This window comes from Paramacrobiotus metropolitanus, unplaced genomic scaffold (assembly GCF_019649055.1).
Source record: "Paramacrobiotus metropolitanus isolate TYO unplaced genomic scaffold, Prichtersi_v1.0 Parri_scaffold0000072, whole genome shotgun sequence".
Classification (NCBI taxonomy): Eukaryota; Metazoa; Tardigrada; class Eutardigrada; order Parachela; family Macrobiotidae; genus Paramacrobiotus; species Paramacrobiotus metropolitanus.
Genome location: NW_026570292.1, coordinates 269173 through 296021, shown reverse-complemented (window position 1 = coordinate 296021; position 26849 = coordinate 269173). Strand labels below are relative to the sequence as shown.

The following is a 26849-nucleotide window of genomic DNA, read 5'->3' as shown; positions in this document are numbered from 1 at the left end:
CTTCCTGCCAAAAAAGGGTTGCGGGTTTTTTAAGGATGCCAAGCCTATAACAACACAATGCGCAGAAATAATTGCAACTGCTTATTACTAGAGCAGGTGTGGCGCTATGATACAAAAATTGGCTTGGCTTAACCACGGCGTTGTATTGCAGCGCCAAAGATTTGTCGGCTGGTTATCACACCCTGCAGCTTCTGCGGACAAGTCTCGGTCTCACGTGGAGCTTGGATGGAAACCTTTTTCTGAACCTTTCGTTTTCCCAAGCCAGAATGTTCCCAAAACTGCACCTCATTCTGATGGCGTTGCCACAACCGGCTCATTCTGACCAAATTTCAGCATCGAATCTTACTGAATTTTTGCGCCCAGAGAATAATGAATTTCACGTGGATCACATTGTCGTGAGAAATTCCACTTGCATAATATTATCTAGCTGCGCAAAACTGGCATTTCCCGATTGGTGGCTTGTGCACCTAGCGTTTGTGATCGTATCAGTTTTCTATGTAGGGAAAGAATAGAGAAATCGTTCCACCGTTCCGTTGGCCTTTGGCCATTTTCTTGCATTACTCCAAAAAATTATATGCTAATTGTATGTGCACACTGACCTTTGGAACCAGTGACTTGTTTGTGACTGGGTGTTGTAAATGTTTGTACAAGTACTGCATTGCACTAGTTGTGTGCAGCTGCTTCCTTTAAGTGTGCCGGAATTCTGCCTTGAGCGAATACCCGGATACGTGTTGGTTTGTTTTAAATTTGATTCCAACTTACACAAATAAAATTATCGTTTACAAGCTGCCATTACAGCGATCTGCGACCTCCGTACAACGTACATAATAATATGTCAACACGAACTGCAGTGGCGCTCGTTTACAACTTGATCGTCAAAAGTTTCCGACTGGCTTTATGGTCGCATTGCTGTTTAGCTGCGGTAGTATCAGTATTAAAGCAAGCAAGACGCATACTTTGGTGAGCTAATTCATGCGTCATGAGCCTATAGGGAAGAACTGATAAAAACATCACAACAAAACTGTTAAACTTCAACACTAATACTGACGAAACACCTTGGATATTCAATCAGACGTTAATATCGCAAGCCTGCACTGTAACTGTAAGTACTTCTTTTCTCCTTTAGGTATGCAGGCGTGCCGAAAACTTTGGCTTATTAGGATTACATGCTTACTAATTTTGATTGGCGTCTCGTTGTGCGCCAGTGATAGCGACTTCTTCCGCGATAACTTCGATGGACTACCACTCGGAGCCGAGAAATGGGTTGTTTCTCATGGGGAATTCGAACCATTCATGGACAACGCTACAAGGCTGATATCACGAGAAAACGTACATGTTGATAATCGAGGTCTGCACCTGATCACTTCAAACCAACTCGACGCTTCCCGGTTTATCCTCAGCGGTGCCGCTATAGCAACTATTCCCACTGTCCGTTACCGCTCTAAAACCGAATTAGCCCTGCGGTGTAAATTTCCGCGTGTCCGATACGTGTTCTCGACCATAATGCTCGGGCCAATCATTGTCTGCACCACAGCAAGCTGCCTGCAGGACGCGGGACAACAAATGATCGATCTTCAACATTTCAAAAATAGCCAGAACCAATCGGTTTTGAGAGCGTCCGTGTATTATTTGGACAATGCAAACGGTAGCCATACCGTAAGTGCCATGAATGTCAGGTACGTTTCGACCTTGTGCAATCAAGTTATTACATATCACCTTAACTAGAATTAACAGCACAAATGCAGCTCAGCGTGTGCACAGTTCAAGCCGCACCTGCTCGGGTAGTAATCCCAGATGTATCTGCTTGATTTGCTACGGATTTCATTATATAAAACAGCAACTGTACATTGCACTAACAGTTACGGCTAGTTCTCTAGATTTGTCGCGAGACTATCACACACTCAGACTGGTTTGGCTAAACTGGAATTCCATCAGCTGGCTATTAAACGATGACCTCATTATGCACTTGGAGCTGCCGAATTTCAAAGGGTTCCCTGCACTGCGGATCTATCTGACGCTGGCACCTAATCCACTGGCGTATCCTGAAGACGATATGATGGCAAGCTACCACAGGGACATACAGGCAGAACCAAAAGACGAGTGGTCCTTTGACTACATTGCCGTGTGCAATTCCACGTGCAAGCCCAGAGCTCCTAGATTGCTCATGAGTGTGGATGAAATGAATGGTGTTGGGGAACATGCGTTATGGATAGCCTTAGGTGTTGTAATCCCGATATCTGCGGTAGCGTTAATAGTATGCGGGATAGTCAAGAACAGGAAACGGTTGCTACGTCGAGATAAAATGAAACCGTCGGTCAACCGATTTCATGGCAGTTTCTGTCTAACGGGCAATTTAGGTGGCATTCAGACGGGATCATTTTGCCTTGATTATCCCGTGGAACTAGAAAAGTACGTTAATCTTTTGGAAGTCCCATTAGCCCATGTCCATATCAGTAAGTCTTCCCAAATTCGTCTTTTTCCTTAACTTATTTTACATATCACAAGATTCAGAACTACAATACTTATCTGAATACTCTAGTGTAGACCCTGGTTATTTATTCTGTTCTTTAGTTCTGTTCTTTATGCGGTGCAGTTTGTAGCACTAGCAACTACTGTCATTATTAGCACAAACTAAACGAAATTTTTCTGTTGTATTTTGCGTGTCTTTTCTAATAATTTGTGCACTGCATTTGATTTGACCAATAAAGAGGGGCACTATTAGCGCAAGCATTCATTTAGATCTCCTTTTATGCTTTATTCTTAGCGCGTGACCTCGCAATCATCCTATAAGCTCCCAACGTTATAACCTTTTTTAGCCAACGAAATTCTGGGTCAGGGCAAAACTGGTGTGGTGTGCAAAGGCCTGGCCAGGGATCTGCATGGAAAATTCGCCACCATGGAAGTTGCAGTTAAAACCATTAGAAACGCTCACGATCCGCGCCAGATCCGTCAACTTACACAGGAAATTGAGGTTATGGCACATGCCGGGCGCCATTTGAATATTATAAATCTTCTTGGGATAGTAGTGAAAGGTGCTTCTGTATTCTACAGTTCGGTGTATCTGTACAGATACATGTTATGTCACATACGTATTTAATGGCTAAATGCAGAAAGTACAAATTTGAGAACATCGGCCTATACTTTACATTCCTGCTTTCAGGAAAATTACTTTTACTGATGGAGTACGCGCAGTTTGGATCACTACTGATGTTTTTAAAATCTTACCGGCATCTGGATGAGGAGATCCATCTTGGCGACGCGCGGACGTTGGGAGTTCCGTTTGAAACCCATCAGTCGGCGAATGAAGAACAGCACGGAAACGGTCAGCATTTGTCCAGTGGCGTGCAGCTCAACTTTGCTTACCAAATCAGCAGAGGAATGGAATATTTGAGCAAGAGATCCATTGTTCATCGGGACTTGGCAGCGCGGAATGTTTTGATCTGTGAGGGGCTAATCACCAAAGTTTCAGATTTTGGAATGGCAAAAAAAGGCGCACCACTTTCCCACTTTGATCCAGAGGTGTTAGACTGAACTGTAACATAGCACACATATAGCAAAAATCTGGGCAACAAATGACACCGGTTAACCGGTTAATGCAGGAAGAACTGCCGCTGCGCTGGATGCCACCGGAAGCCATGATCAACCGGATGTTTTCCGAGAAATCGGATGTGTGGTCATTCGGAGTGGTAGTTTGGGAGATCTTCAGCCTAGGAGCCGTACCATATGGCGGCACTGTGACTGCTCGTAATATATCCGATTTTCCATCTTTCCTGAACGGTGGATTACGTTTAGAAAAACCAGAAGCATGCCCGCCTGTTATGTAAGTGTCCAAACTAGTAGTCTAATTAGAATAATAATAAGCACTCTCCGCTTCGTATTTTAAAATTTTAAATGTAACGGCGCGATAGGTTAATTATCCGAAACATATCTGTCAGGTTATATTTAGTTACGATCTGGCGTGTCGTTGTTGGAGCTTGACATCCGGAGAACGACCCACCTTCGCCCAACTCTCGGAGAGTCTGCGCCATATTTCTTCCGTTAGATCAGAAGAAGACTACCTGCCATTGGATGACCCATATACCCTGTTTAACGAAGAATATCACGTTCTGTTAAGGGAAAGTACAGACATTTGTGAGCCCGCTATCAAGACGGACGGCAGTGCCTGATAGAGGAAGCGCTTTCTTAAACATTGGGTTTAATTCCTTTCTAAAAGATGCTGCTGTTTTGCACAATGGATAAAATTTGTTTGCTATGCAAGTTTTGTGTTGTGACGAAGCGGCATGGCAGCAGTGGTTGCCGTTGTGGCTGTCAGATGTGCTGTGGTGACATTTAGTCTGCGTTTGAGCAGCTTCCTGGCTGCTAATATACTGTGCGCCATGTCGTGACATGTGTACTCTTTTAGCACGTCGACTTTTTTGCAGCCGTCCTACGCGTGCACTTGTTACGGTTTTTGCTAAGTTCTTGGTGCGTGCGTGCGCTATTCCAAAGCGATATCATTCTCACTTATCCTTAAAATTAGTTATCTTCAGAAATTTTTGCTCACACTACTGATGGATGTGCGGATGTGGTGACATTTTGCTTACATTAGCGCACCCTTTGTACAGTATGTAAAATGAAAATTGCTATCCTTGACATAATTTTTGTCATATATTTGTCCGCTGATTCAGAAGTACGCACTGCCCAATCGACCCCTGATCAAACGTTATGATTTTCGGACAGGCTTAACTGCTTGCTCTGCTTAACAGGGCAAAAACTTACACAATGTCATGATACTGTAAATGTTGCGTTGTTCAGTAAAGCCCAAGTTATACTTCCACCTGATGAGAAATGAAACTGACGATCATGCGCTTTCATTTTCATTTAACATGTGGCGTCATTTAAATGAAGGTGGAAACATGAAAATGATGCCGGAAACATGATGGCAAATGTTGCATGAATACGGCACACATAATAATTTAGGAAGAAAAGAGCTGCAACAACCTATGGCAAAAGCATAAGATTTTCTGTACTTACAGTTAGAACTTACTGTGACACCGAGCATGCAGTATTATCAAGATTTCATTAGAAAATACTATGTAAAATCACAAGAAATGTTTTTGATTACTTAAAATGTTTGATTCTTATACGTTGTAAAACTTGATAGATAGCGGCGCATAGCAAAACATGCCCTATTTTCACCCCCGAGCCGTATTTGTTATTGCCCGGCTTGCCATACGTCTAATGTCGGCACGCCATAGTTGAGTAGCCCGCCCCCGTGGGCGGCAGTACACAGCCGTAACGTGGGCGGGTGCCTCCATCGCCGCCTGCCGTTACCGTGGGCGGTTGACAGCAACTACTACTAAGGGCGGTCGCCCTCTACAAAAATGTATCCTTTTCACAAAACACTATAGTATGCTTTGATATTTGATATCACAAAATACTGTATGGTTATGGTTTTCTATCCTTAATTACATCAAAAAGAATTTCTTGAGTTCAGTCATTGCATTTGCATAAAGACTTTGCCGTTCTAGACTCATTTCAGAGTTGCAGTGTCTCAGCGAACATCTTCAAATACAATTACAGCAGTTTTCTTGCTAAAGTTCTTTGAAAAACCGTTGTAAACCTGACACATGATACATGACAGAATGAACACGACTATTTCGTCAATTTTCGTGATCATTCAGTGTCATTTTTGCATGATCGGCGTCAGGTATCAGTTTTCAGGAAGGTGTGTTTATACTTAAATGACAACGATTGACCACATTCCTTCATTCGAGTATGAATGCGCATCAGTGAAATGACGCTAAATGATAATCATTTGGCTCGCCTGATGGAAGTATAACTTGGGCTTAACACTACCAAGTGGATGTAGCTACCTAATTTTCAGATTCTGGTGTTTCTTTTTGTTCGTCATGTTCTACTTGGTCAGAGCGATTCCTAATCTTCTTCAATTCAAGATTTATAAATAAATGCAAAGTAAATGAGCAGGTAAGGTTGCTATTTATCCAACAGACTGCGACTGCAACTTCGCTAATCAATCAGTTACACAATACATGATGGACATGCATTTTCCGGCACGGATGCTCCCGGAATTATGGAAACGGCACGCTGCACTGCGAGATGGATTTGTGCTGTCCATTATATCGATATATGCTCACAATATTATTATTACCAGATTTAGGAAAAACAGGGAAATGGATATCGAGATGGGTTATAACTTATAAGCAAAAGAAGCCCAGTTTGGTTGTGCATACTGGGTAAGAAAAGCCTGTGTCAAGTTTTCTCCAAACTAACAAAGCTAACAAGGCATCCCTCCGATTACTTTGTCTAAAAAGGATTAAATGATTAACACCGGTTTACGGGTGCCTTTTGTGCCACACCCAAATAGGTTGCTGCTGATTCATGAATCAGTTAACAATGGCCACCACAGCAGTACGAGTTTAAGTGCAGTCACACTGACGCCACTTCCCCATCACGGCGATGCAAATATGGTTTTTGTGGAAAGATAAAATTTATACGAGTACGTACAGCAAATATTCAAGTACACAGCATTGTTTCCGTGTGAAAGCACTGTAAATACCTAATTGTCGCATACCGTGTGTGACGCATTTATAGATGGCAGAGAATGAAAGAGTGTGACATCCAAGGTAATGAAACAGTATGAGCAAAGCGGAGGTTTTAAGCGTTGTATGTTCCGCATGTGATGCGGTTGTTAAATTTTATGGAGTTGTTGGCAAACATGCAAGTATTTGCATGACGAGGTCCTGTCACAGATAAAAGGCACAACGCGACGCCGGCAGAGAACTTCGAAATTCGAGCAGACTAAGCGCTGCTACGCTTGTAACTAATTTTGATAAAAAGCGTGACATTTTAAGCTTTGACCTTATTCGTTTTAACTTAGCGTTTTCATGATGCGAGTTCTTCGGTGTAACTGTGCCATTTTTCTGCTACGTTTAGTGTTTACTGCTGCACGTCCATCGAAAGATGAGGTTTTTCGCGAGGAGTTTAGAGGACTTCGCCTAAATACCTAAAAGTGGACCGTCCTTAACCAAGAGCTTTCTCCAAATTTGACTGATTATTCGCATTATGTTAGTGGTGCAAATGTGGACGTTCGTCAGAATGAACGTTGGTACTGGATGCCGCTGTCAGAGGATCTGCGCAAATGCACCTTACAGGCGCCATTATAGAAACGGTGAAAGCATTCAGTTTTCGTCCCGGCACCGAACTGAGCACACGATTACGGTTTCCTCGTAGTCCATTCTTCTTTTTTTATATACATTTAGCGAATAAATGCCCGGTAACAGCGAGCGGCTGTTTTAAGACCAGTGTGAACCTGGAATATTCCAAAATTCTTCTAGGCAAATCCGTCCTTTACGCTAATGCAGATTTTCAGGACAATGCAGATTACGAGCGTAACGCTAGTGCACGTTATTTGAGGTAAGTTGCAGTGCAGTACAGTTGCTTTGCTGCAAATAAGAGGTGTAACCGCGCTTAATTGTTAAAAAGTTTTACCGCGCCAGCAACTTTATTATTATTCAAAATATCGTACTTCGATGTTTTTGGCATTCTCGACATTTGCACAATATACAGTATCTTCGCATTCTGGACACCAAATAAAATTTTCAATGTTGCTCCAAATGGACAAAAAGTTTAAAAGTTAAAGTGTTTTTAAATGAAATAAATGATAATTGTTAGTGTCGTCATCCGAGCTTGCACTCGAGATTTATAAGCTTATCAATATTTTTGGTCGACGTATCTCTGGTGTCCGAAGTGCGAGGGTATTTTATTATACACTGTGCAAGTGTGCGCACACTTGCACAGTGTATAATAACGCAGAGCGTATCGAAGCATCCTCATTACAGTACATGGCATGTTTACAGTGGTGATGACTTGTCGGCTGATTATCACACGCTTCAACTGCGCTGGACCAGCTGGAATTCGACGACTTTTGCCACCTGGCATTTGGATGGTCAAGCCCGCCTGACCTTAGGATTTCCGAACACCAAGGAGTTTCCAAAGATGAATGTCACTATAGCCCATTTGGCAGACGTGGTTAATTTACGCGCATTACCAGCAGCAGATCCTAGGCACACTGTACTGTAATGAGGATGCTTCGATACGTTTTGCGTTATTATCTTACGTGAATTTGTGTTTAAAACGATCTTATTTAAAACTATCTCCTTGATCTTATTTAATACTTGTTATTGGGTTCTTCAATTGCCCCCGGATGATTAATTTCCCTCATCCGTGTAAGATGGGTGGCTACGGGACCTAGTCTGAAGCATTTCTTCGGAAATACTTCGGAGGCTGTCGTGGCAGCTGTCCCGTAGTTATCAGGTCTCCACCGTCCTGTGCTCTTCACAAAACATCCTCACCTCCTATATCCGTGATCGGATCGCTAAATTCGAAAGCGGAGAGCTCGATAGTGAAGAGCCCGTCGCCCCAAAGAACCATCGGCGCGCTACCCCCGAGGACGAGATTCCCCGTCGCGTTGGCATGCAGATCGACGACTTCAACGTCAGCGGGGCCGTACGCACTCTCCTTTCGTCGGATTCTGTAGCCAACCCAACCCCAGAGGTGATAGAAAGCATGCAGCGCAAACACCCAGCAGCCCCATTACCCACTGCCCCAACGATCCTCCGGCCATGACATTTGTCCCGCTCACTCCCGCGGAAGTCCTGTCAGTTTTGGAGAGCATGCCACGTGGTAGTGCAGGTGGCCTTGATTTTCTGCGTCCGCAGCATCTGTTGGACCTGATCGGTGCAAGAATGAATGACGCTGCGTCTGACCTGTGTGATTCACTTACAGACTTGTTGAATCTCCTACTAACGGGCAAAATTCCTTCTGATATAGTCCCCCTGCTTTGTGGCGCCCGGCTCGTCGCACTACGCAAAAAAGACGGAGGACTGCGCCCGATTGCTGTTGGGAATGTGTATCGCCGCATTGCTGCTAAGGCGGTGGATATCCGCATCCGGCCAATTACATCGGAGTTCCTCCAACCGCATCAGCTTGGGTCAGGTGTAAAGAGGGGCGTCGAAGGCATCATCCACGCTGCAAGAGACTTTCTCCTCCAGTACAGTGATGACGTTAAAGTCCTACTCAAAATCGACTTCACCAACGCTTTCAATTGCATCTCACGCGAGGAAGTATTAAAGATATCGGCTGAAGTTATTCCAGAGTATTATCCCTTCATTAAAATGTGTTACGGTCATATTCTTTGTTGTTTTTGGGAGATACAGTAATTTCCTCTCAGTCTGGCGTTCAGCAAGGAGATCCACTCGGCCCAGCCTTATTTTGTTTGGTACTGCAGTGTGTCGTTGACATATTGGATGCCGATTTGAACGCCTGGTATATGGATGATGGGACACTGGAAGATAAACCAGTGAAAGTGATCAGCATTTTCCAACAACTAATATTAGAAGCTGCGAAGATTGGCCTGACTGTTAACATCGCAAAATGCGAAGTGTTTTTGTGTGGTGGTACTGAAGCAGAAAGAGCAACGGCCGCCAGCGACTTCACCAGTCTGTTCCCTGGTATTGCCATTGTATCAGCAGATAAACTTACACTCCTCGGATCCCCGCTTCTACCAGCCGCCGTAATCCCGACGATCGACGAAAAGATCAGGCAGCTGGAGATCATGTGCGGCCGCTTACAGCTGATTCCTAAGCACCATGCGTTGTTCTTGTTGAAGAACTGCTTAGGAGTCCCGAAAATAGTGCATATTTTACGCACCTCTCCCGCCTGGATGTTTCCCAGCGAGTTGTACAGACTGGATCAGGTGTTCCGCGACGCAATAGAATCCATCACTAACGTACGGATGGACTATCCGACGTGGCTCCAGGCATCCTTTCCCGTTCGTCTGGACGGTTTGGGGATCAGACGCACCGAGAAGCTAGCTCCCTCTGCTTATCTGGCATCGGCTTCCTCGTTGCACCCACTGATCTCCAAGCTGTGTCCGACGCTTAAGCCAACGGATGTAACCGTAGCCACTCGTGCCTGGAAGGTTATCGCCAACACAGCCGATCTCCCGGCGGAAGCACTGCGACACGTTCAGAAGGCCTGGGACACGCCTACGACGCTACACGCATTTTCTAGGCTGACCTCATTGCGCACCACAAAGGATGAGGTCGCTCACCTGAAGGCTGTTTCGGTCCCGGAATCCGGCGTATGGATCCATGCACTGCCCGCAGCAAGCCTCGGTAATCTGCTGGAAAATAACGCTCTCCGAATCAGCGTGGCGTTGCGTTTGGGTGCACCAATTGTATCCCCGCACGTGTGCGTGTGCGGTGGATCGGTTGACGAATTAGGCCGGCACGGACTCCGCTGCAAACGATCTGCCGGACGGCTGCCACGACACGACGGTATCAGTGGGGAGCTCACCCGATGACTAAAGACAGCCGGTTTCCCAGCCAGAATGGAGCCGAAAGGTCTTTCAGCGAAGGATCGCAAAAGGCCGGATGTGATCACACTCGTACCATGGGAACGCGGAAAGCCGCTGGCCGTCGACGTGACTTGCGTGGACACACTTGCAGCCTCTTATATCGATCGCACCTCAATGAATGCCGGGGCCGCAGCTGAACATGCCGAAAGAGCGAAACTGACGAAACACAGCTGGCTGCAGCCACGGTATAACTTCATGGCGGCAGCATTCGAAATTTACGGACCGTGGGGAGATGGAACAAAAAGGCTTGTGGATAAGGTTGGAAGCGGTATGGCCACCGCCACAGGCCAGAAGCGTGCGAAAGTTTTTTAGACAGCGGCTCTCTATCCAGATACAACGGGGGAATGCGATTTGTGTAATGGGTACAATTCCCGATCAGGATAGCATTGAGGAAGTGTTTCTGTTATGAGATTAATGTTTTCTAGTACTAAGTTTGTACTTGTGACATGATACTTATTAAAGGTTAGTTTTTTTTATCTTAATGCAGTGCTGTCCTTGCGCCCGTTGCTAGAGGATTTCCGTATGGATTATTTTGAGATACGCAACCCCGGCAATAACGCAAACGATAGAAAATTCTTGGGAACGGGTGGCTGGCTTGCGTATACGGTGGTGATGTTAATAGCGACGACGCTCTGTTTCAGATAATCAGAATGGCACGATGGCTGATGGGTGACGCGCAAGTGATTTTTAATTAATATTCCTTGAAACGTGTGGAAATAAAAGTAACAACGAAGATTACTGCAAGAACTAAACAAGTAGTTTTTCTGTGTTATCGTTTGTTTATACCGTTGCAGAAGTTATGGCTCTGCAGGTACGCATATGGCTGTTTATTTTTTTATTTCTGCAGAGTATTATATCTGATAAAATATGTTGCTGCTCATGAAAATGCTGGTTAGTTTTCGAAAATGCTGGCTACTTCTATGGTAACTTCCTTCCTTGCACCTCGATCTGTCTGATGTGGGGTACGCTTGCATGGTACTACATTCAAAAGGTACTACATGCATGTAGTACCTTTTGAAGTGTGCGCTCTCAATGATTCTCAGTTTATCAACATTTATAATTTTGTTGTATTTGCGCGCACTGGCGGACAGTGTAAATGTTGCGAAATTTCGTTCGCTTTAACGCTTGGTGCGTTCCTTACATGTGAAAATTGTTGCGCTTGACCTATAATGGTACGGAATAAAAGAATATTAATTCATTCTGAACTATTTGGACTACAGCTATGACATAATTTACAACCACAAAGTTCCGCTTATTCAAAAATGCTGACAAAACGATCTCTAATCAAAAATTAACGATTGTACCGCACAAACGTTATCGCCTTCAAATACTCTCATGAGTCTTATCAATATCAACACCACTCTGTTTATTCTGCTTTGCAAGGCAAAACTTACACGCGATATTGAACGAGTAAGTAATTGAAGCAGGCCAGCAGAATTAATACACAAATATTTTGCACTCTGACTTCATTGCGAAATAAGGTACCGCAACCAAATAATTTCTAAGCTCACTAAAATGGCTGCCAGTAAGTGCTTTTTGATATTCAAATTCTGGTGCCTCTTTTTGTTCATCGTATTTTACTTGGTAAGAGCGAATCTCCTACTAGAAATGAAATTAAATTATGATCAGTTAGCTGGCATTACGTAAAATTTAAACGTTGCGACGTATATTGCACAGACTGCGGCTGCAACTTCATTAGCCACAGCCACGAAGCAGATGCTGGACATGCATCTTCCGGCACGAATGATCCCGGAATTATGGAAATGGCATGCTGCACTGGGATATGCTTTTGTGCTGTCGATTTTATTGATATATGCTCACAATATTATTGTGGCCAGGCTGAAGAAAACCAGGGAAAAGGATATTGAGATGGGCCTTAGACATAAGAACTGGCAATTTGGATGTGCATACTTGGTAAAAAAAACCGTTATATTACGTTTTTTCGAAAAAAAAGCCTCCGATCAGCGAGGATCTGTACTCGTATTTTTGATGCTCATCAGTGATTTTTGATGTTACTCTCTGGTGGGTTTTTTTCTGTTACTTTTACGGTGCGCATATTTCCTAATATTTAAAACCTTGCTAGAAAAAGTTTCTAATATGCTCTACGAGTAAGTTCCTGTTTTGCTAATAAGTCTTCCAGTTAACGTTTTCTAGTTGACCTTTTTGCCGTTAGTGACAGCGGTCGGCTTGCTGTCCACAAGTGTTCTCTTGTATTTGGAGTTCATCAATAAGGAAATGCCACAACGAATGTTCTATTCTGCAGTAAGCCCATAAACTAGATCATCTGTTTTATGATGGGAACATGGCCAAATTATCGTAGAAGCATTTTATAAAACTACGCGTTTAAGTACCTACTCGGTACAACATGACAACAGCGAAAACATTTATTGTTTTCAGGTATCTGGAATGGCAGTTGCGGTACCAGCTGTACTACATTTTTCTTGTGCCCTGTTTTGCATTACGGGCTCTTGTTGGTTAACTCGACGGGAGTTAGTTTCGAACGAAAGGGAGCTGGAACAAACGAAAGGAGTACTAATACACCCTCAACCTCAACGATGACAGCGGGCTTTCCGGGCACAATAAAAGACATAAGCTAAATAAAAAAAATCAGCTAATTAACAAAGTGCTAACTAAGTGTCTTTTATCGATCTCGCGGTCCAACAGTTTGCGACAGGAGAAATTTTGGTATTTTTTTAAATTGCGTACTCATAATAGTATATCAGTAGCAGCGAACGGGCGGCACGAGCCCATGTTGCGCTGATAGAATTAACGTTATAACTCTGTTACAGCTTGATTACTATACCTTTGCTCATAAGTCATAGGTAATTATTATGATCGTGTACTGCGTGAACTGCTTCCGCTGATCTGTGGATTGTGGTCAATGATCATGATACACAATACTATACTGCAGGTTCCTAATCAGCGCGGTGATCAAAGCGCAGCTAAATAATTGTCCTGTGGAAATCTACAATAAAAGGAGTACTAATGAGACGATCGCTGCCTTAAGAAGCCGTTTATAAAGCCTGACTAACTGGCATGCAAGTCTGTAACTGCTGTGCAATCAGAATAATGTACGAAGTGTCATCACACTAATAAAATTCCGGCAATAAATAATCAGTGCTGTTGCTGAGAATTAAGTACTGATATTTATCCGAGTGTAACCAGTACGCTTCCGCTTGAACGCAGCCTAGAATTAGCGAGTTAGTATATTTCTCAATCTGGCGTGGGAGGGTGCGGTGCAGCGGTTTCCATTTCACATTGATCTTCCAAAGGACCGATCCAATTATTTTGTTTTAGCAATGCCGCCAGTACTAGCTACAATCTTGTTCTTCACCAGTGTTTCGCGATTTCTCGATGTGGTTAATTGTGCTGCTACACCATCTCCAGTACAAACAATAAAAAATTTGTCAAACGCTGACTTTATTCCTAATCAAAACTACAGTACCGGCTTTGTGACGGTTGTGACAGCTTATTACCAGATTCCTTCGAAACGACCCCATGCCAACTATCTCAGGTGGATTGAGAACTTCCTCCCGAATATACCTTGCTATTTATACATCTTTACCAGTTCTGCCATGTATCCGACGCTGAAAACCATGCGAATGAAGCATCTGAATAGCACCCGGTTTATCATCAAGGGATTTGAAGAACTGGAAGAGTACTCTAAGATGCATCACTGGAGAAGAATAAAAAGTACCGATTACGAGAAGTATCATACGCCGGAACTGTACATCATCTGGAATCAGAAGTGGCGGTTTGTCGAACAGGCTATCAAAGAAAACGTATTTCGTTCGGAGTATTTCGTGTGGTGCGACATTGGGGCATTTCGTAAAGCGGAATTCGTACCGCATTTAATACAGTTTCCTGATCCAGATGTATTGCGACGGAAACTACCGGATCAGAATAAAATCGCTCTGGCGATTTTGCATCCATTTAATACCAACCGCGATCGGGTTTATGAGAACGGATCGCTGTCTATCAGTCTTCGCGAAGGACGCACCGATCATTCGGCAGCAGGCCTAATGGCCGGCCATGAAAAGGCCTGGGGAATTTTCATTCGCGAATACTTCAGCATGCAAGCGTATTTTTTTGCGCAAGGATTAAACGCCGGAAAAGATCAAAATATTGTTAATGCCGTGATAATGAAATTTCCGGAAAATTTTCAGCTTTTGACTTCTGTAGCATATTTTAATGGGACTGGTGATGCTTGGTTCTATTTGGAATATTATCTTACCCATGCATGAACGTATTAATAAAAGTTAAGTAACCAGGATTTTTATTTTTATTACGATTACAGACAGGAATAAACAATTTCTGTTTCACACCTGGCATGCAGGTGAAATAAAAATTTCTGAGTTAACACCGGTAATCTAGAAAACGAGATTCTCCAGCACCGTTTTTTTGTACATTAGTGGGGCTGTTGTAACTGGACGGTCGACTAAACCGGCTAGTCTACCGTCGTTTAAGATAAACAATAACATGTCCGCAAAGCTACTTTTCATCGCCGGCAACGTTAACTCTGTTAACGAGCACATACTGAAGGGCGATGCATGCGCGTACGAATGGAATCCAGTTTTCTGCATCCAGTTGATGATGCCACGTTGTTGCAACATGACATTCCGTCGGTCGTAATCCGGTTTATTGGAGATTTCATCGTCTACATACACCCGCTCTTGATATTTGCCGGTATAGTAGATTTTCCATGGTGTTCGTCCGGAGTTGTACACCCATTCGCTTGGTCGGTAGTCTGTGACGTATTTATCCAAGATTTCGGCAATGTATTCCGAGTCCTTTCGACAACCGATTAAACCCAAATTGAGATAGGAGTATTCCTTGGACACGATACATTCATACTTGCTCTGAATTGTCGGTAGCAAATCTACAAATTGTACAGCCAATAAAAACTGATAGATATAATCGTTAATGTACACATAAAAGCAAATTTAAACTGACCTTTAAGACGCGGCAAAAGGAACACATCAAAATCCATGGCAATCCCACCGTATTTGTACACCGAATACAACTTAACCATATCCGCTTGGTGCTCGATAAATGTAATGACTTTCCCTCCCATAATAAACCGTCTCTGCACGGGAACAATCCGTAATTTCGGCCATTTTGTAATGGTCGCCTGGCACGGCTCGAATGGCCAGAAATCCGGGTAATTCGTATGTAAATACACATACTCTGGATTAATGTACAACATCACTGACAACAGGCTCAGACATTCCACCCAGCATGAGCTGTTGGACGCTTTATTAGGCGCACTGGAATAGATCTTAACGAAATGCACTGTGCGGTTGAGACTGTCGGATGAGGAAAAAACCGCATCATCCAGGTAATCATGCAGATCATTGTCGAATCTTTCTTCCTGGCTGCTGGAAAGAGATGAGTACAACTGACGGTTGGTGCCACCCGGGGTTAATCCAGCATCAGCCAAGATATCTGGTTCTGTTCTGAGAATGCTGTTCACCGTGTACAGAAAGATTCCCGTGCAAGAGGCTGCCAGTAGCGTAACAATGGCAACTTTTTTTAGGGGCCATAACATCAGCATTTTATCGGTGATGGCGGACGGAATACCGAGATATATCCATGAAGTGTATTGATACACACATTGCCCGTTTCACCAAACGCACGTGTGCCGTGGCCATGGCGATCTGATAAGACGAAAACAATAATTGTGTGATGACTGATTGGGAGACTGGAGTGCTTGCATAATTGGCGGTAAACGAACTTTTCCGTTCTCACACGCCGCTCGTCTTCCTAATGGAAAATTTTCGATGACTAGCGTGTCGGTGTATGGCGACGCCTTTAAAACAATGTAAACTAGAAATCATTTGATAATGCACATTGCACGCTATCTCGTTGTAGCTGGCCAAGATGTTTGCTTTTTACAGTAAAATAAGTAGAAGAACAAACATACTAAAATGCAGTGTTGTTGTATTCCGTACAAAGTGCAGTGCGATAAAACGCTTTGATATGCACATTATACTGTAGAGTGTAGATGAAGAACAGCGCGTATAAGTCGCGCAGAATTTTAAGCGGGAAAAATGAATGAAGTTGCTACTTAAACAAACAAGGTTGCAAGTTGCGACATCAGTTTAGTGCATTCATGTGTCGGGGGGCCGCAGTGACCGGACTGTCAAGGTTAAAAACTGCAATTTAAATTGACAAGGAAACCGCTTGAGCTATTTTGATTTTGCAACTCAGTAATACGAACCGGTGCAAATTCCTGACAATAATTTAGAAAATCTTTGTTGTAGTAGCTTTTTGTAATAGCAGTGTAATTTTCTTACGCATGTGAATTCGTACACATGTTTGTTGAACTGTTCTTAGAAGCTAAGGTAACCGGCATAGTTACTATTATCTTATCAGAACACAAAACAAGAATTGTATATTTCCACTTTTCAATAGTACAGTGCATTCAATCGACTAACTGTGATCTGCAGATATCTTATCATTAATTTACACACCTTGTTTACAATTTTACTAGTTACAATTTACAACGTAGCATCGACCACAAGTACCGATCACACGAACGTTAACTGGTCGCGACCAGTTCTCTTCCGGCAGTAAACGTATCAAAACTTGTATTTACGCTGATTCTGTTAGCATTCTTTGTTGGATCAGATTTCCGCCATGTACATCAAAACGATCAAATATCTTGCTGTGGTAGTAAGTCTAATGTTTGGCGCATTTGTACGCACGCATCAGCTGTTGCGTACTGCTCCACAAACTGCTGTGCATCCAGAGAGCAGCAGGAGATTTCAAGAAATTGCCGAAGGATTGGATGGTTCTCTGTTTGCTTTGGACCAGCACGGGACGGTGCACACATTTAATCTCCATAATGTCGGAATATCCAACGACTCGTCATTATTTTCGACATTGCTGGCCAGGATATCTTCCACTGATTCCTCGCCGCCATGTAGCCAAATCCTTTTGGTCAAGAAAAACGGGACAGAGGCTTCTCTGATAGCGTGTAATCAAGGGACATGTGCAATATCCACTGAAGATAACTTTACGAATTTTATACATCTGGTTAGGCAACTTTTCTTAAAACTTTTAGAAATTTGGATTTCGAGTAAATAAAATGTAGAGTAGTGATTTACGAAAAATTGTATATGCTAAAATATCCTGTAATATGCTCAAATATACTGTAAAGAGAAATAACAGTACAGAAACACCCGCTGATTAAGTTATTACATATTTGAGACTGCATCATATTGCATCGATAGAATATCATAAAATTACCGCTTGACGGGCTTTTTGTTTCTTGCGCAATATTATACGAGAGGCACAAAACTATATTACGAAATTTCACTACTTCATTGGCCTACTTGTCGCATGTGGCACTTTTTGTGCTAAAGTACTGTGCGAAAAATTAACTTGTATTTTTTTGGTAGAATAACCCCACCCTTTTTGCAAACCGGCAGCTTGCTGTTTCCGTCGCGGACCACTTTGACGACCGTTATTATTATATCGCAGCCGAAGACAACGGGTTTCGCAATTCATCGGATGCGATCCCGGTTCTTAGCATTCGTCAAGTAAAGACCAATCCCGCTGGCGACCATGCCTCACAATTTGTCAGCGTAGTCGAATTATCAATCAACAAAACTTTCCGCCAGAAAAATCCATGGAAGATCAAACCGGTATTTCTGCATATACTGCCGACGAAACCACATCCATTTGGTTATCTGATCACCATGCAGACCTCACGGCGGCCGGGGCGGTCGTTCGAGGCACGTCTCGGTCGATTCTGTGCGGACGACTTATCGCTTCAGTCATACAGCGAAATGACCATTCAATGTGGAGGTTCCTACACTGTAGCTATCAGTGCAAGTGTGTTGGTGCTGGAAGGAAAAACCTTCCTCGGTGTGGTCTTCGGGAAACATGTGCCATTTTCATGGGAAGTGGCGAAAGGATTCAACACCGCCCTGTGTGTATTTAGCCTGGATGACATAAATCGCCGTTTTGACGAAGCCTTTGATAAATGTAAAGATTACGCTTACAAAAGTACCGACCCACAGGATCAGCGCAGGAGTAAATTGCCCTGGATTACTGGATTGGATTCTCGAGGTGATCCCCTCCTGTGCCACCAGGCAAGTAAATGTGATGTAGCAGCTAGGAAATTTTTGCATTACTCCTATAACTGTAAAATGTTTGCATTTTTAATAGTTACGTTCGTCATGAAATTTTCAGAGTGCGATGCCGATGTGCTCCCAGTCGCGAGTTCCCAATGGTTTCATCGATGTCAAAACTGTGTTAGATGGAAGCGAATGTCTGGTGCGCTCGGATGTTCGTGCTATGCGACTTGTCAGCGTCGGGATTGTTTCCGATATAGGAAGCAGAAAGGTAAGTTGTTTTTCTAAATTTTCTAAGAAGTGAAGAAAGAGCTGTACGTAGATTTGTGCACAAGCGGGCATACCAGATAACAAAGTGCAGATTTCATGATGTATGTACTCATGCTATGTAGTATTCTAAAACAAATTTTTCTCAGCTGTTGTTTACGAACAACAGTACACCCTCTTGTTCGCTTTCTGGGCTTAAACATTGCGAAGAGCTGATAAAAAACTACACGAAAGATCTTATAATATGCAGTCATTGCTTCTCCAATATATACGTATCTGATACATGACCTTTTAAATTGTTATTCGACGTTGAAAGCATTGAACAGTGACCATCTGGTCGAAGTGTCGTCGCAGGCTGATCCCCAGTTTGTTGTAGGATACGTTGGCCGTAATGTTCGTGGACAATTCAACGCTCCGTTTAACTGAACTGGTAGGTACGGTAATCTGGAACTACGATGTATGAATTTCACTTTGCGGTGCGATTTGCTTACGACAATTACCCAAAGCAGTCAAACTTTTACTGTGAATACAAGCCGCTAACTCGTTATTATGCTTGTTACGCAGTTAGTATCGAAAGACCAATGCCAGGCAAGGGTATTGTCCAGCGTGCCAACGCAAGTGATAAGCCGGCGCCGGACCGATCCGCACGAGTTTGTCCCGTCACTGCGCACAGACTCTTCTGGTCCTTCCTTTTACGTCGTAGCTACCAAAAACAAGGTACGGATAAGAACTTCCTCTACCAGTGGAGTAAAAGAGTAGAGCCAGTGTACGAAAAATTTTCGTGTGTGAATCCATTTAGATTATGTCGTTCCCGATTGGCTGTGGCATGCATGCAACTTGCAGCCAGTGCCTGCAAGCTTCCAAGCGGATGGGATGCGGCTGGTGCGATACAGGATACTGCAGCGCAAAAGGTACCTGTACAGCCGCATGGTCGACTCACAAATGTGCGCCTGTCATCGAAACCGTAAGTCCGGACTGTCTTGTCCTTGTGGCGTGTCGAGCAGTAAATCTTACTGTTTCTTATAATCTGTTGTGATGCTAGTTTTATCCGGTGAATGGAAGTCTCGCTGGTGGCACCGAGGTTACTATTAAAGGTCAATTGTTCGGCTCCAGGGATGCTAACTTAACGGTTAATATCGCCGGAATCCCATGTCAAGCCCTTAAAAAAATAAATGACAACGAGTGAGGACTGAAATTAATATGCAATACCAGCGAAATGCACTGGATTTGAGTGTTGCTTGTTATGGTTGCAGAGTTCATTGCGAGACTTCACCGTCGTCAGTACCAATCCAAGGGTCGGTTGAAATTTACGTGGAGGAAAATCGCACGCACAGCGCTCAGTTTGATATAAGCGGCAAACATATTCTGCACCAAGAGGGTTTTCGTTATCTGGTAAATAGGCGAAGTTTCCGCTGTCATCATAAGGAAACCTTTATTTTACGCTTTGTGTAGGTTCCCAGTATGACGCGCATAGTGCCAGGTTTTGGCCCGAAAACTGGCAATACGCGCCTGACGATTTTCGGTGAGAACTTGTTGATAGGTAACAAACAAGAGATTTTCGTAGCCGGAATTCCCTGCCAAATGGAACTCGTTACCACGACAAGCATAGTGTGCTACACTGGCCAATCTCGGAACTCCCAGAAAGGTGCAGTAAAGTTGTTTATCGATGGAAACAAGTTTCTGACCACAAACGAATCGGTGAGGTTCCATTATCGGAATGAACCGATATTCGACCAGCCAAATTCCAAGCTACGAATAACATTGAGGTATTAGAAAACGCTTTTTCAATCCCAGCTAAATGTTGATTGATATGAATGCTACTTTTTTAAATTTAGCGGATATAATACGTTAGCGTTCCGTGGAGCAAATCTAGATTCGTTTAGTGTAACTCCCGTTTTACTATTGGAAGGAACAACGGTGGCACGAAACTATTTTCATCTGACTAAGGTGATACCATTTTTTTGCCATGAACTTGGATTCCAGAAAACCTGTTTTCGGCTTACAGGATTGTTTGCCTATCCATCAAGCAACAGAAATTCAGTGTCCCGCTGTCTCCATGAAAGCGGAAATCGGAGGCATCGATAATATACTTAATGCATCCGTCACCTTAGTCGGAAACGAATTAGAGAAAATATCAGTTCCTGTTTTTGAATACAGAAAATACCAACTCCAGATTATACCCGATCCACTGGTCACACCATGGGAGGGCGAGCAAAATGCTGAGTACAGCACTCGACAAGGTGGACAGTTTATAATCAGAGTTTGTGTAAGTGGAGACTGGAGAGTAAAGTTTTGACTACTGGTATTAAACAAAATTTTGTGGAGCTCGAAATGACTGCTAGATGTACTACCTAGGATTCGGCTATAGCTAATGATGTTAGTTGATTTCTGCGGTAGGGCAAACATTTGAATACAGTTTTAACGGAAAAAGACTACCGAATAACCATTGATGGAAACGAATGTCCTGTCAGCAAACTGCACGAGGATGCATTGGAATGTCGAATTAGCTCCACATCAGAGGTGACGGATAAGGGCTCTGCCATTGTTTTGGTAAGACCCAAAAAGTCCAAACATTTGTCATTTAGACTAATACTATAGATATAATGGTACATGTATATGCAAAAGTGCTGTTTTTAGTTTACAGCAGGCCTTAATTCTTCGGTGCAGCTAGGACTAGTCAACTTTACTCTGCCAGTCATTCCACTGTTACTGAACAACCCCAACCACTCAGCTGCACAAAACAGTCGAACTGTTATAATAATCCTCTTGGCCTTTGGCGGCTTTGCTGCTGTAACTGCTGCAGCGGTACTTGCCGGTCTTCTTCTGCATCGCTCCAGAAAAACTATTGCAGCGGAAGCTGCAGCAACCGAAATGGCTTCACTGATGCCTAAGACACTTTATGACGAATATAAAGCGGACAAGTTGATTATCCACCCGAAGAGATTACGGTGTACCCGCGTACTGGGTCAGGGAAACTTTGGAACTGTTTACGAGGGCGTGCTGCGAGGGAGATCGGGGTCGTGGTTGGCCAGGATATGTGCACCGAACATGCGCGTTGCTGTTAAAACGATTTACGGTACGTACTTAACAGAGTACAACCTATTTACTCCATTTAAATGTCCGAAGATACACTTAGTGACACCCGGACCCCAGTAGTTTTTGGGGAAAGAACCAGCAAGTGATACTACTAGTAGTACGTAAGGGCTTGAAGGCTTCTGTAACTGGTGCTGAAACCTTATTTTTATTAGCTCTCAGACATTTTCCTAGGAAGTAGTATGTAACTCATATAATAATGCGCTTGCGCGGGTTTACTCTAATAAAAAGTTTCAAATTTTAAACACTGAAAAAACAGCCAAAATTATTAGAGTCTTTCATGAGTTTAGAACGTGCGTTAAGTGTACCCAGAACAGCAGCTGCATTTCCTCTTACTACCGCTAGACTTAAACGTTGTCTCAAAAAGGCTGTAGATCGAGGCTCCCCGGTAATATCACGGATCTTGTGGCCGACAAAACGGATTAGTTTGTAACTTGTCATTCGAATCTCGTGTAGACTGTACCCCAGAAATGGCCCAAAGTAGCACGAAGAAACTAATGGAGGAAGGACTAATCATGACAAACCTCAGCCATAAAAACATCGTGATGCTGTACGGCGTTTGTCTCTACTCGTCCGATGGAGTACTTAACCAACCAGGACTGGTCATGCCGTTTATGAGTAACGGCGATTTGCATTCTTATGTTAAGAAACATGTTAGTACCAAGAAATTGAATTAACTAGCACAAAAAATGCTTGGTAGTAATTGTCTGTTCATGTTGCAGGATGTCTCCTTAAGAGATGTCCTAAAATTCTCTGCTCAGATCGCCGACGGGATGGCGTACCTGTCTGGTCAAAGAATTCTGCACCGAGATCTCGCCGCAAGAAACTGCTTGTAGGTTGCAGCTGGAAAAAAGAACAGCCATAATGCCACTGTGGCCCGCTTATTTACAAGATTTGTGCTGTAGGCTTGACGAAAACCTCGACGTCCGCATTTCGGATTTCGGACACTCTCGTGACCTCTACGAGCAAAATTTATATTTCGATCCAAATTCAAAGACTCGCCTGGCGTATCATTGGTTAGCGCCGGAATGCGCTTACCGTGATTACTCTACAGAATGTGATGTGGTAATTAAACTGCTGTTTTCTTTGCTAAAACAGCATGTATAGCGCATAGCACCATCTGCATTTGGTAATTATGTTTACAGTGGAGCTTTGGAATCGTAATTTGGGAACTCTTAGAGCGTGGAGAACATCCTTACGGAAACTTGGATATTTTGACCGTCCTGGAGTTGCTTGATAAAGGCTGCCGATTGGCTCAACCAGCGATTTGTCCGCCTGAACTGTAAGCCAGAAGAGTTTGTGACAGATTTAACTTGTTTAACTTTATCGGTCAAATCATACTTATTGTACAAAATAAGGAAAGAAACACGAAAACTAGTTGAAATTTTACGTAAACGATCCATACCTAATGGAATCACTCCACGCCGTTTAGTTTCAAATGGAAATCATAAGCAGTATGTCGTTAAGACTCAGTAGCATCAATTTCGATGTCGGCTTTATTATTGGTATTAAAGCTAAAATTTCATTGATACAATTTTTTTATCCATTAATTTCTATTTTGCGCAGGTACAGTCTGATGTGTGCCTGCTGGCATATCGAGCCGAAGATGCGTCCGGACTTTCAGTGCCTGTGTGCCGATCTACTTGCTATGCAGAATGGTCTTTACCATGTCCTGTCGCGCTGCGAGAGTAATATACCTTCGGACCATCAGATCCAGACTTCTCCAAGCGTGGTTGTTAATACAGTTTATACCGACGTCGGACAAGTAGTTCATTAAATTTGTTTGATTATAAAATCCTGAGTGGTTGGGCGGTTAAGGGAAATTCCGACACTAAATGTCGCTAATTCTGTTGAAGTAAGCAGTACATTTCATTAATCTAGCCTACTCTGGATCCAGTGATGCGCTGGTCGAGGTCGTGCTGCTCCTGAAACTGTACTTTTAATCTATTGCTTCTCCCAATATTGTAACCCTGATTCATTTCCGAATTTTAAAATCCGATCTTCCATACAAGTATTGTAGGTGTAGTATTGGACTGGTATTTTTTGGCAGAATTGTTTTTCACCTATAATCATTTTAGCATTGCTTGAAACGGAAACGTTTCGCTTGTGCGACAAGGATCACTCCATTCTTCCTTCTTTTGAAACGAAATCGCGCATGATGGGACGTAATGCCGGACCGGTTATGGCACCGAACCATTTTTATTCGTCAGTCGTAGAGAGTAGGCAAATAGAAAAAACTTTACCATCGGTTTGAGTTGTCATTTTTAGAGCAGCATTTACTTCAGTATCAGACAGTCTTGACAACACCTTGGAAGCAGTGCTCAAGATAAGTGCTTGTACGTAGAATGCGGTAGAGAAATTCCACTTTTTAAATTTCCTTGGTTATGGCCGCATGACTTCCTAGATAATCCAAGAACTGGATGTATTTCTCCCAGCATAACTGATTAGGGGCTGAGTAAATGTGTAAATCTTTCTTTGCCGAAAAGTGGGGATGCTGTTCCGAAATGAGAAGAAGGCCCTTCTGACACACAACTACAATTCCATCGGGATAGGGATCATGTTCAGGCGGAAGAACAAGGACCTGGCGCTGCAGCAGAATATGATCGTACATGTTAGACATAAGTGCGTCACACCCCGGGCCGCCATCGCTTTGGATTATGAAGCTGGTTGCTGTTGTCCGCCGATATGTTTTGAGCGGGAAATCTAAATTTCCATTGCGACACTTCAGCTGCAGTGGCTGATCTTTGGAACATACAAGCGACGACCTCAACCATTGTTCGATCGGTACCAGAGGTACGGCGATACTGCTCACTTTCTCTCCGGTTTCAGTTAACTCGTGAAGTGCCAACAAGAACTTGGTCAATAGCTGCCGACAGTTGTAGGTGGTATCAATTTCAAAGGTCAGGGATGTGGCGGTGAAGTGAGTTGGATCGAAATCTTCTTCGTCCTCGTCGAAGTACTCTTCGTGAGCCTCCAGACGGATGGATCCCTGCATACACTGTGCTTCGATACGGTCGCGACCAGTGGGACTGTTGGGCTTCGCGTGGATGTGGAATGTGGAGATGTCGACGAGGTTTTGGAACGCATCGTGCAAAATCATGCGGCACTGCTGCGTTTTGTCGCCGTGAAAGACTGCCATTGTCGCGTCGGTTTTGCGGAAATCCGTTTCGGAAAAAGTGATATACCCGTTTTTGCAGCTAATCACGAGAGGAGATGGGTCTTGACATGTCGCAGATGCTATACTGGCTCGTTCACCTGGTGGAGCGCAAAACACAAAAGTAGCTGAATAAATAATAATAAGTTATACGAGGATGGGTTGGTGCTGTGAAAACCGATGCATAGATAGCTCGAAGTTTATCTTGACTGTTTGAAAAACGTAGTATTAAACGCACTGTGCTGCACATACGTACGATCTGTACAAGTATTACAATTTTTCATTGCATGTAGCTAACTGAAACATCACGCTATATTATTTTTAAGGCATCCGAAGTACAAATTACAATATAACTGTAACATTGAGAAGAGGATAAGTAGCAACATTTCCGCCTTACATTTGTCGTACAGGGATAGCGATGGAAGCGATGTGTTAACGTATACTGTCAGCTGAGTTTTGCTTCCACAAGAAAATATCGTGTCACTAGTCGGGCTTGCTTTCACAATGTCGTGCATCCGTGCAACAAAAGCTTCCATTTCGCAGCATGAGCAATCAGCATGATCAGGGCAAAACGGATTACCGGCAAAGTTGTAATGCGTTGGGCCGTCGTACGGTTGGATAGAGCGTAAAATCCGGTCTGGAACACCGGTCAAATTGTTGCCCTCCAAACGGAGATCGTATAGCTTGTGTGAAAAGACACTTCCGCTCTGATAAAGAGTCTGAAGTTTTGGGGTCTGGTTGCTTAATCGCAAGACGAGCTAAAAATATTATGAATGAATCAGTAATAATAAAATTCGGCTCGTCGAACAGCATACGAATTTTTAAGTATCGGTACACAGATTAAATTATATTGTTATCACTCGTACTCACCAATGTGTTCTTTATCGGTTTAAGTGTGCTCCAGTCAAACGACTCGATCCGGTTTTGGGTGAGATCAATTTGCTGGAGTCCGTTCAGAATTTTGAACTGATCGTCGCTTAGCACCAATCCCACTGGCTGATACGTCAGTGGATGAAATGTCCCGACGTCAATATTTGTAATATCATTGTAACTAAAATCGATATATTGCAGAGCCGAAAATCCGTCCAAGAAAGCTGCATCAAGGAAACTAATTTTCGAGTATTGTATAGTGAGATATTCTATGGTGGCCTTAACATTGTGCAGAAACTGAGGAACTGGGATCCTGTCGTGCCCCGGTGAGTCGACGCTGAGCATAAACACCGATGTCAGGTTGGCCCGATATGGCAGTGGTTGGAAATTCGTCTCCAAGATGTTGCAATGGTGTCCTCTGACGGCAGCGCATCCCAGATGCAGTCGGGTAATTCCTTCGGGGATCTGCTCCACTGAGAAAGTTGAGGGAAACAGAGCGCGGCTGTTGACGCAAACTAACTTTAAATCGATGTAGTGGCAATCGGTGCTTGGTAATAGCTGTTCAGACTGGTCTGTCTTCGATGCAAGGCAGGGCAAAATGGCGAAAATAATCCACAAGATTCGAAACATTTTCGGTAATCTCTTGCGCGCGGGATTAATGAAATTACACCATGTGATGGTGGGTTGCACAGGTAAGCTCGTGTTAAATTTGCGTTGCTTGCCGTTAAGTACGCCGCTCGAGCAATAATGATGGTTGATTTTATAATCAGTACCATGCTCGGATATGGATATGAATTTCAGCGGATGGCGTTTTAGTCATCAACAGTAACTTCTTTTACCCGATATAAACACCTTATCAAGAGAGATTGCAGTCATAGTGGCGCAAGAATTTGTAATACTGTTGTTGTGTCTGTTTTGCGTTGATTATTGCCGTCCATAGTGTCGACAGGTCGTAAACTAGTAG

At 43.4% G+C, this 26849-nt stretch overlaps 7 protein-coding genes across 9 annotated transcripts; 5 read left to right on the top strand and 2 right to left on the bottom strand.

The window, feature by feature from the left end:
* Positions 1-1052: 1052 nt before the first annotated feature.
* LOC129594908 (platelet-derived growth factor receptor alpha-like) lies at positions 1053-4555 on the top strand. Of its 2 annotated transcripts, none has more exons than XM_055491769.1 (6): positions 1053-1676; positions 1878-2453; positions 2817-3032; positions 3161-3519; positions 3600-3820; positions 3947-4555. In XM_055491769.1, exons 1-6 carry the CDS (start codon positions 1670-1672, stop codon positions 4164-4166), a joined length of 1599 nt encoding a protein of 532 aa, XP_055347744.1. In that variant the 5' UTR covers positions 1053-1669; the 3' UTR covers positions 4167-4555. The 2 variants fall into 2 exon arrangements, with proteins under 2 accessions (XP_055347744.1, XP_055347743.1); XM_055491768.1 differs by having other exon boundaries at positions 1870-2453.
* Positions 4556-8360: 3805 nt separating this feature from the next.
* LOC129594886 (uncharacterized) lies at positions 8361-11199 on the top strand. The gene has a single exon (XM_055491745.1). It carries the CDS (start codon positions 9332-9334, stop codon positions 10364-10366), a length of 1035 nt encoding a protein of 344 aa, XP_055347720.1. The 5' UTR covers positions 8361-9331; the 3' UTR covers positions 10367-11199.
* A 272-nt stretch (positions 11200-11471) lies between these two features.
* On the top strand, positions 11472-13377 carry LOC129594925 (uncharacterized). Of its 2 annotated transcripts, none has more exons than XM_055491791.1 (4): positions 11472-11830; positions 12098-12334; positions 12575-12682; positions 12818-13377. In XM_055491791.1, exons 1-4 carry the CDS (start codon positions 11756-11758, stop codon positions 12977-12979), a joined length of 582 nt encoding a protein of 193 aa, XP_055347766.1. In that variant the 5' UTR covers positions 11472-11755; the 3' UTR covers positions 12980-13377. The 2 variants fall into 2 exon arrangements, with proteins under 2 accessions (XP_055347766.1, XP_055347767.1); XM_055491792.1 differs by lacking the exon at positions 11472-11830 and adding an exon at positions 11853-12004.
* A 104-nt stretch (positions 13378-13481) lies between these two features.
* Positions 13482-14807, top strand: LOC129594888 (uncharacterized). The gene has a single exon (XM_055491747.1). It carries the CDS (start codon positions 13720-13722, stop codon positions 14662-14664), a length of 945 nt encoding a protein of 314 aa, XP_055347722.1. The 5' UTR covers positions 13482-13719; the 3' UTR covers positions 14665-14807.
* Positions 14715-16287, bottom strand: LOC129594887 (uncharacterized). Its single transcript, XM_055491746.1, has 2 exons — positions 15374-16287; positions 14715-15299 (listed from the first exon to the last, which is right to left on the bottom strand). The coding sequence occupies exons 1-2, from the start codon at positions 15972-15974 to the stop codon at positions 14791-14793; spliced, it is 1110 nt and encodes a 369-aa protein (XP_055347721.1). The 5' UTR covers positions 15975-16287; the 3' UTR covers positions 14715-14790.
* Positions 16288-16959: 672 nt separating this feature from the next.
* Positions 16960-24640, top strand: LOC129594879 (hepatocyte growth factor receptor-like). Its single transcript, XM_055491737.1, has 18 exons — positions 16960-17458; positions 17824-18519; positions 18620-18772; positions 19145-19198; positions 19333-19485; positions 19568-19732; positions 19811-19950; positions 20022-20160; positions 20221-20534; positions 20604-20715; positions 20774-21034; positions 21166-21318; positions 21406-21844; positions 22318-22514; positions 22584-22693; positions 22767-22926; positions 23007-23143; positions 23428-24640. Exons 1-18 carry the CDS (start codon positions 17060-17062, stop codon positions 23636-23638), a joined length of 3993 nt encoding a protein of 1330 aa, XP_055347712.1. The 5' UTR covers positions 16960-17059; the 3' UTR covers positions 23639-24640.
* LOC129594880 (uncharacterized) lies at positions 24021-26664 on the bottom strand. The gene is made up of 3 exons (XM_055491738.1): positions 25886-26664; positions 25413-25773; positions 24021-25116 (listed from the first exon to the last, which is right to left on the bottom strand). The coding sequence occupies exons 1-3, from the start codon at positions 26513-26515 to the stop codon at positions 24230-24232; spliced, it is 1878 nt and encodes a 625-aa protein (XP_055347713.1). The 5' UTR covers positions 26516-26664; the 3' UTR covers positions 24021-24229.
* Between the last annotated feature and the right edge of the window lie 185 nt (positions 26665-26849).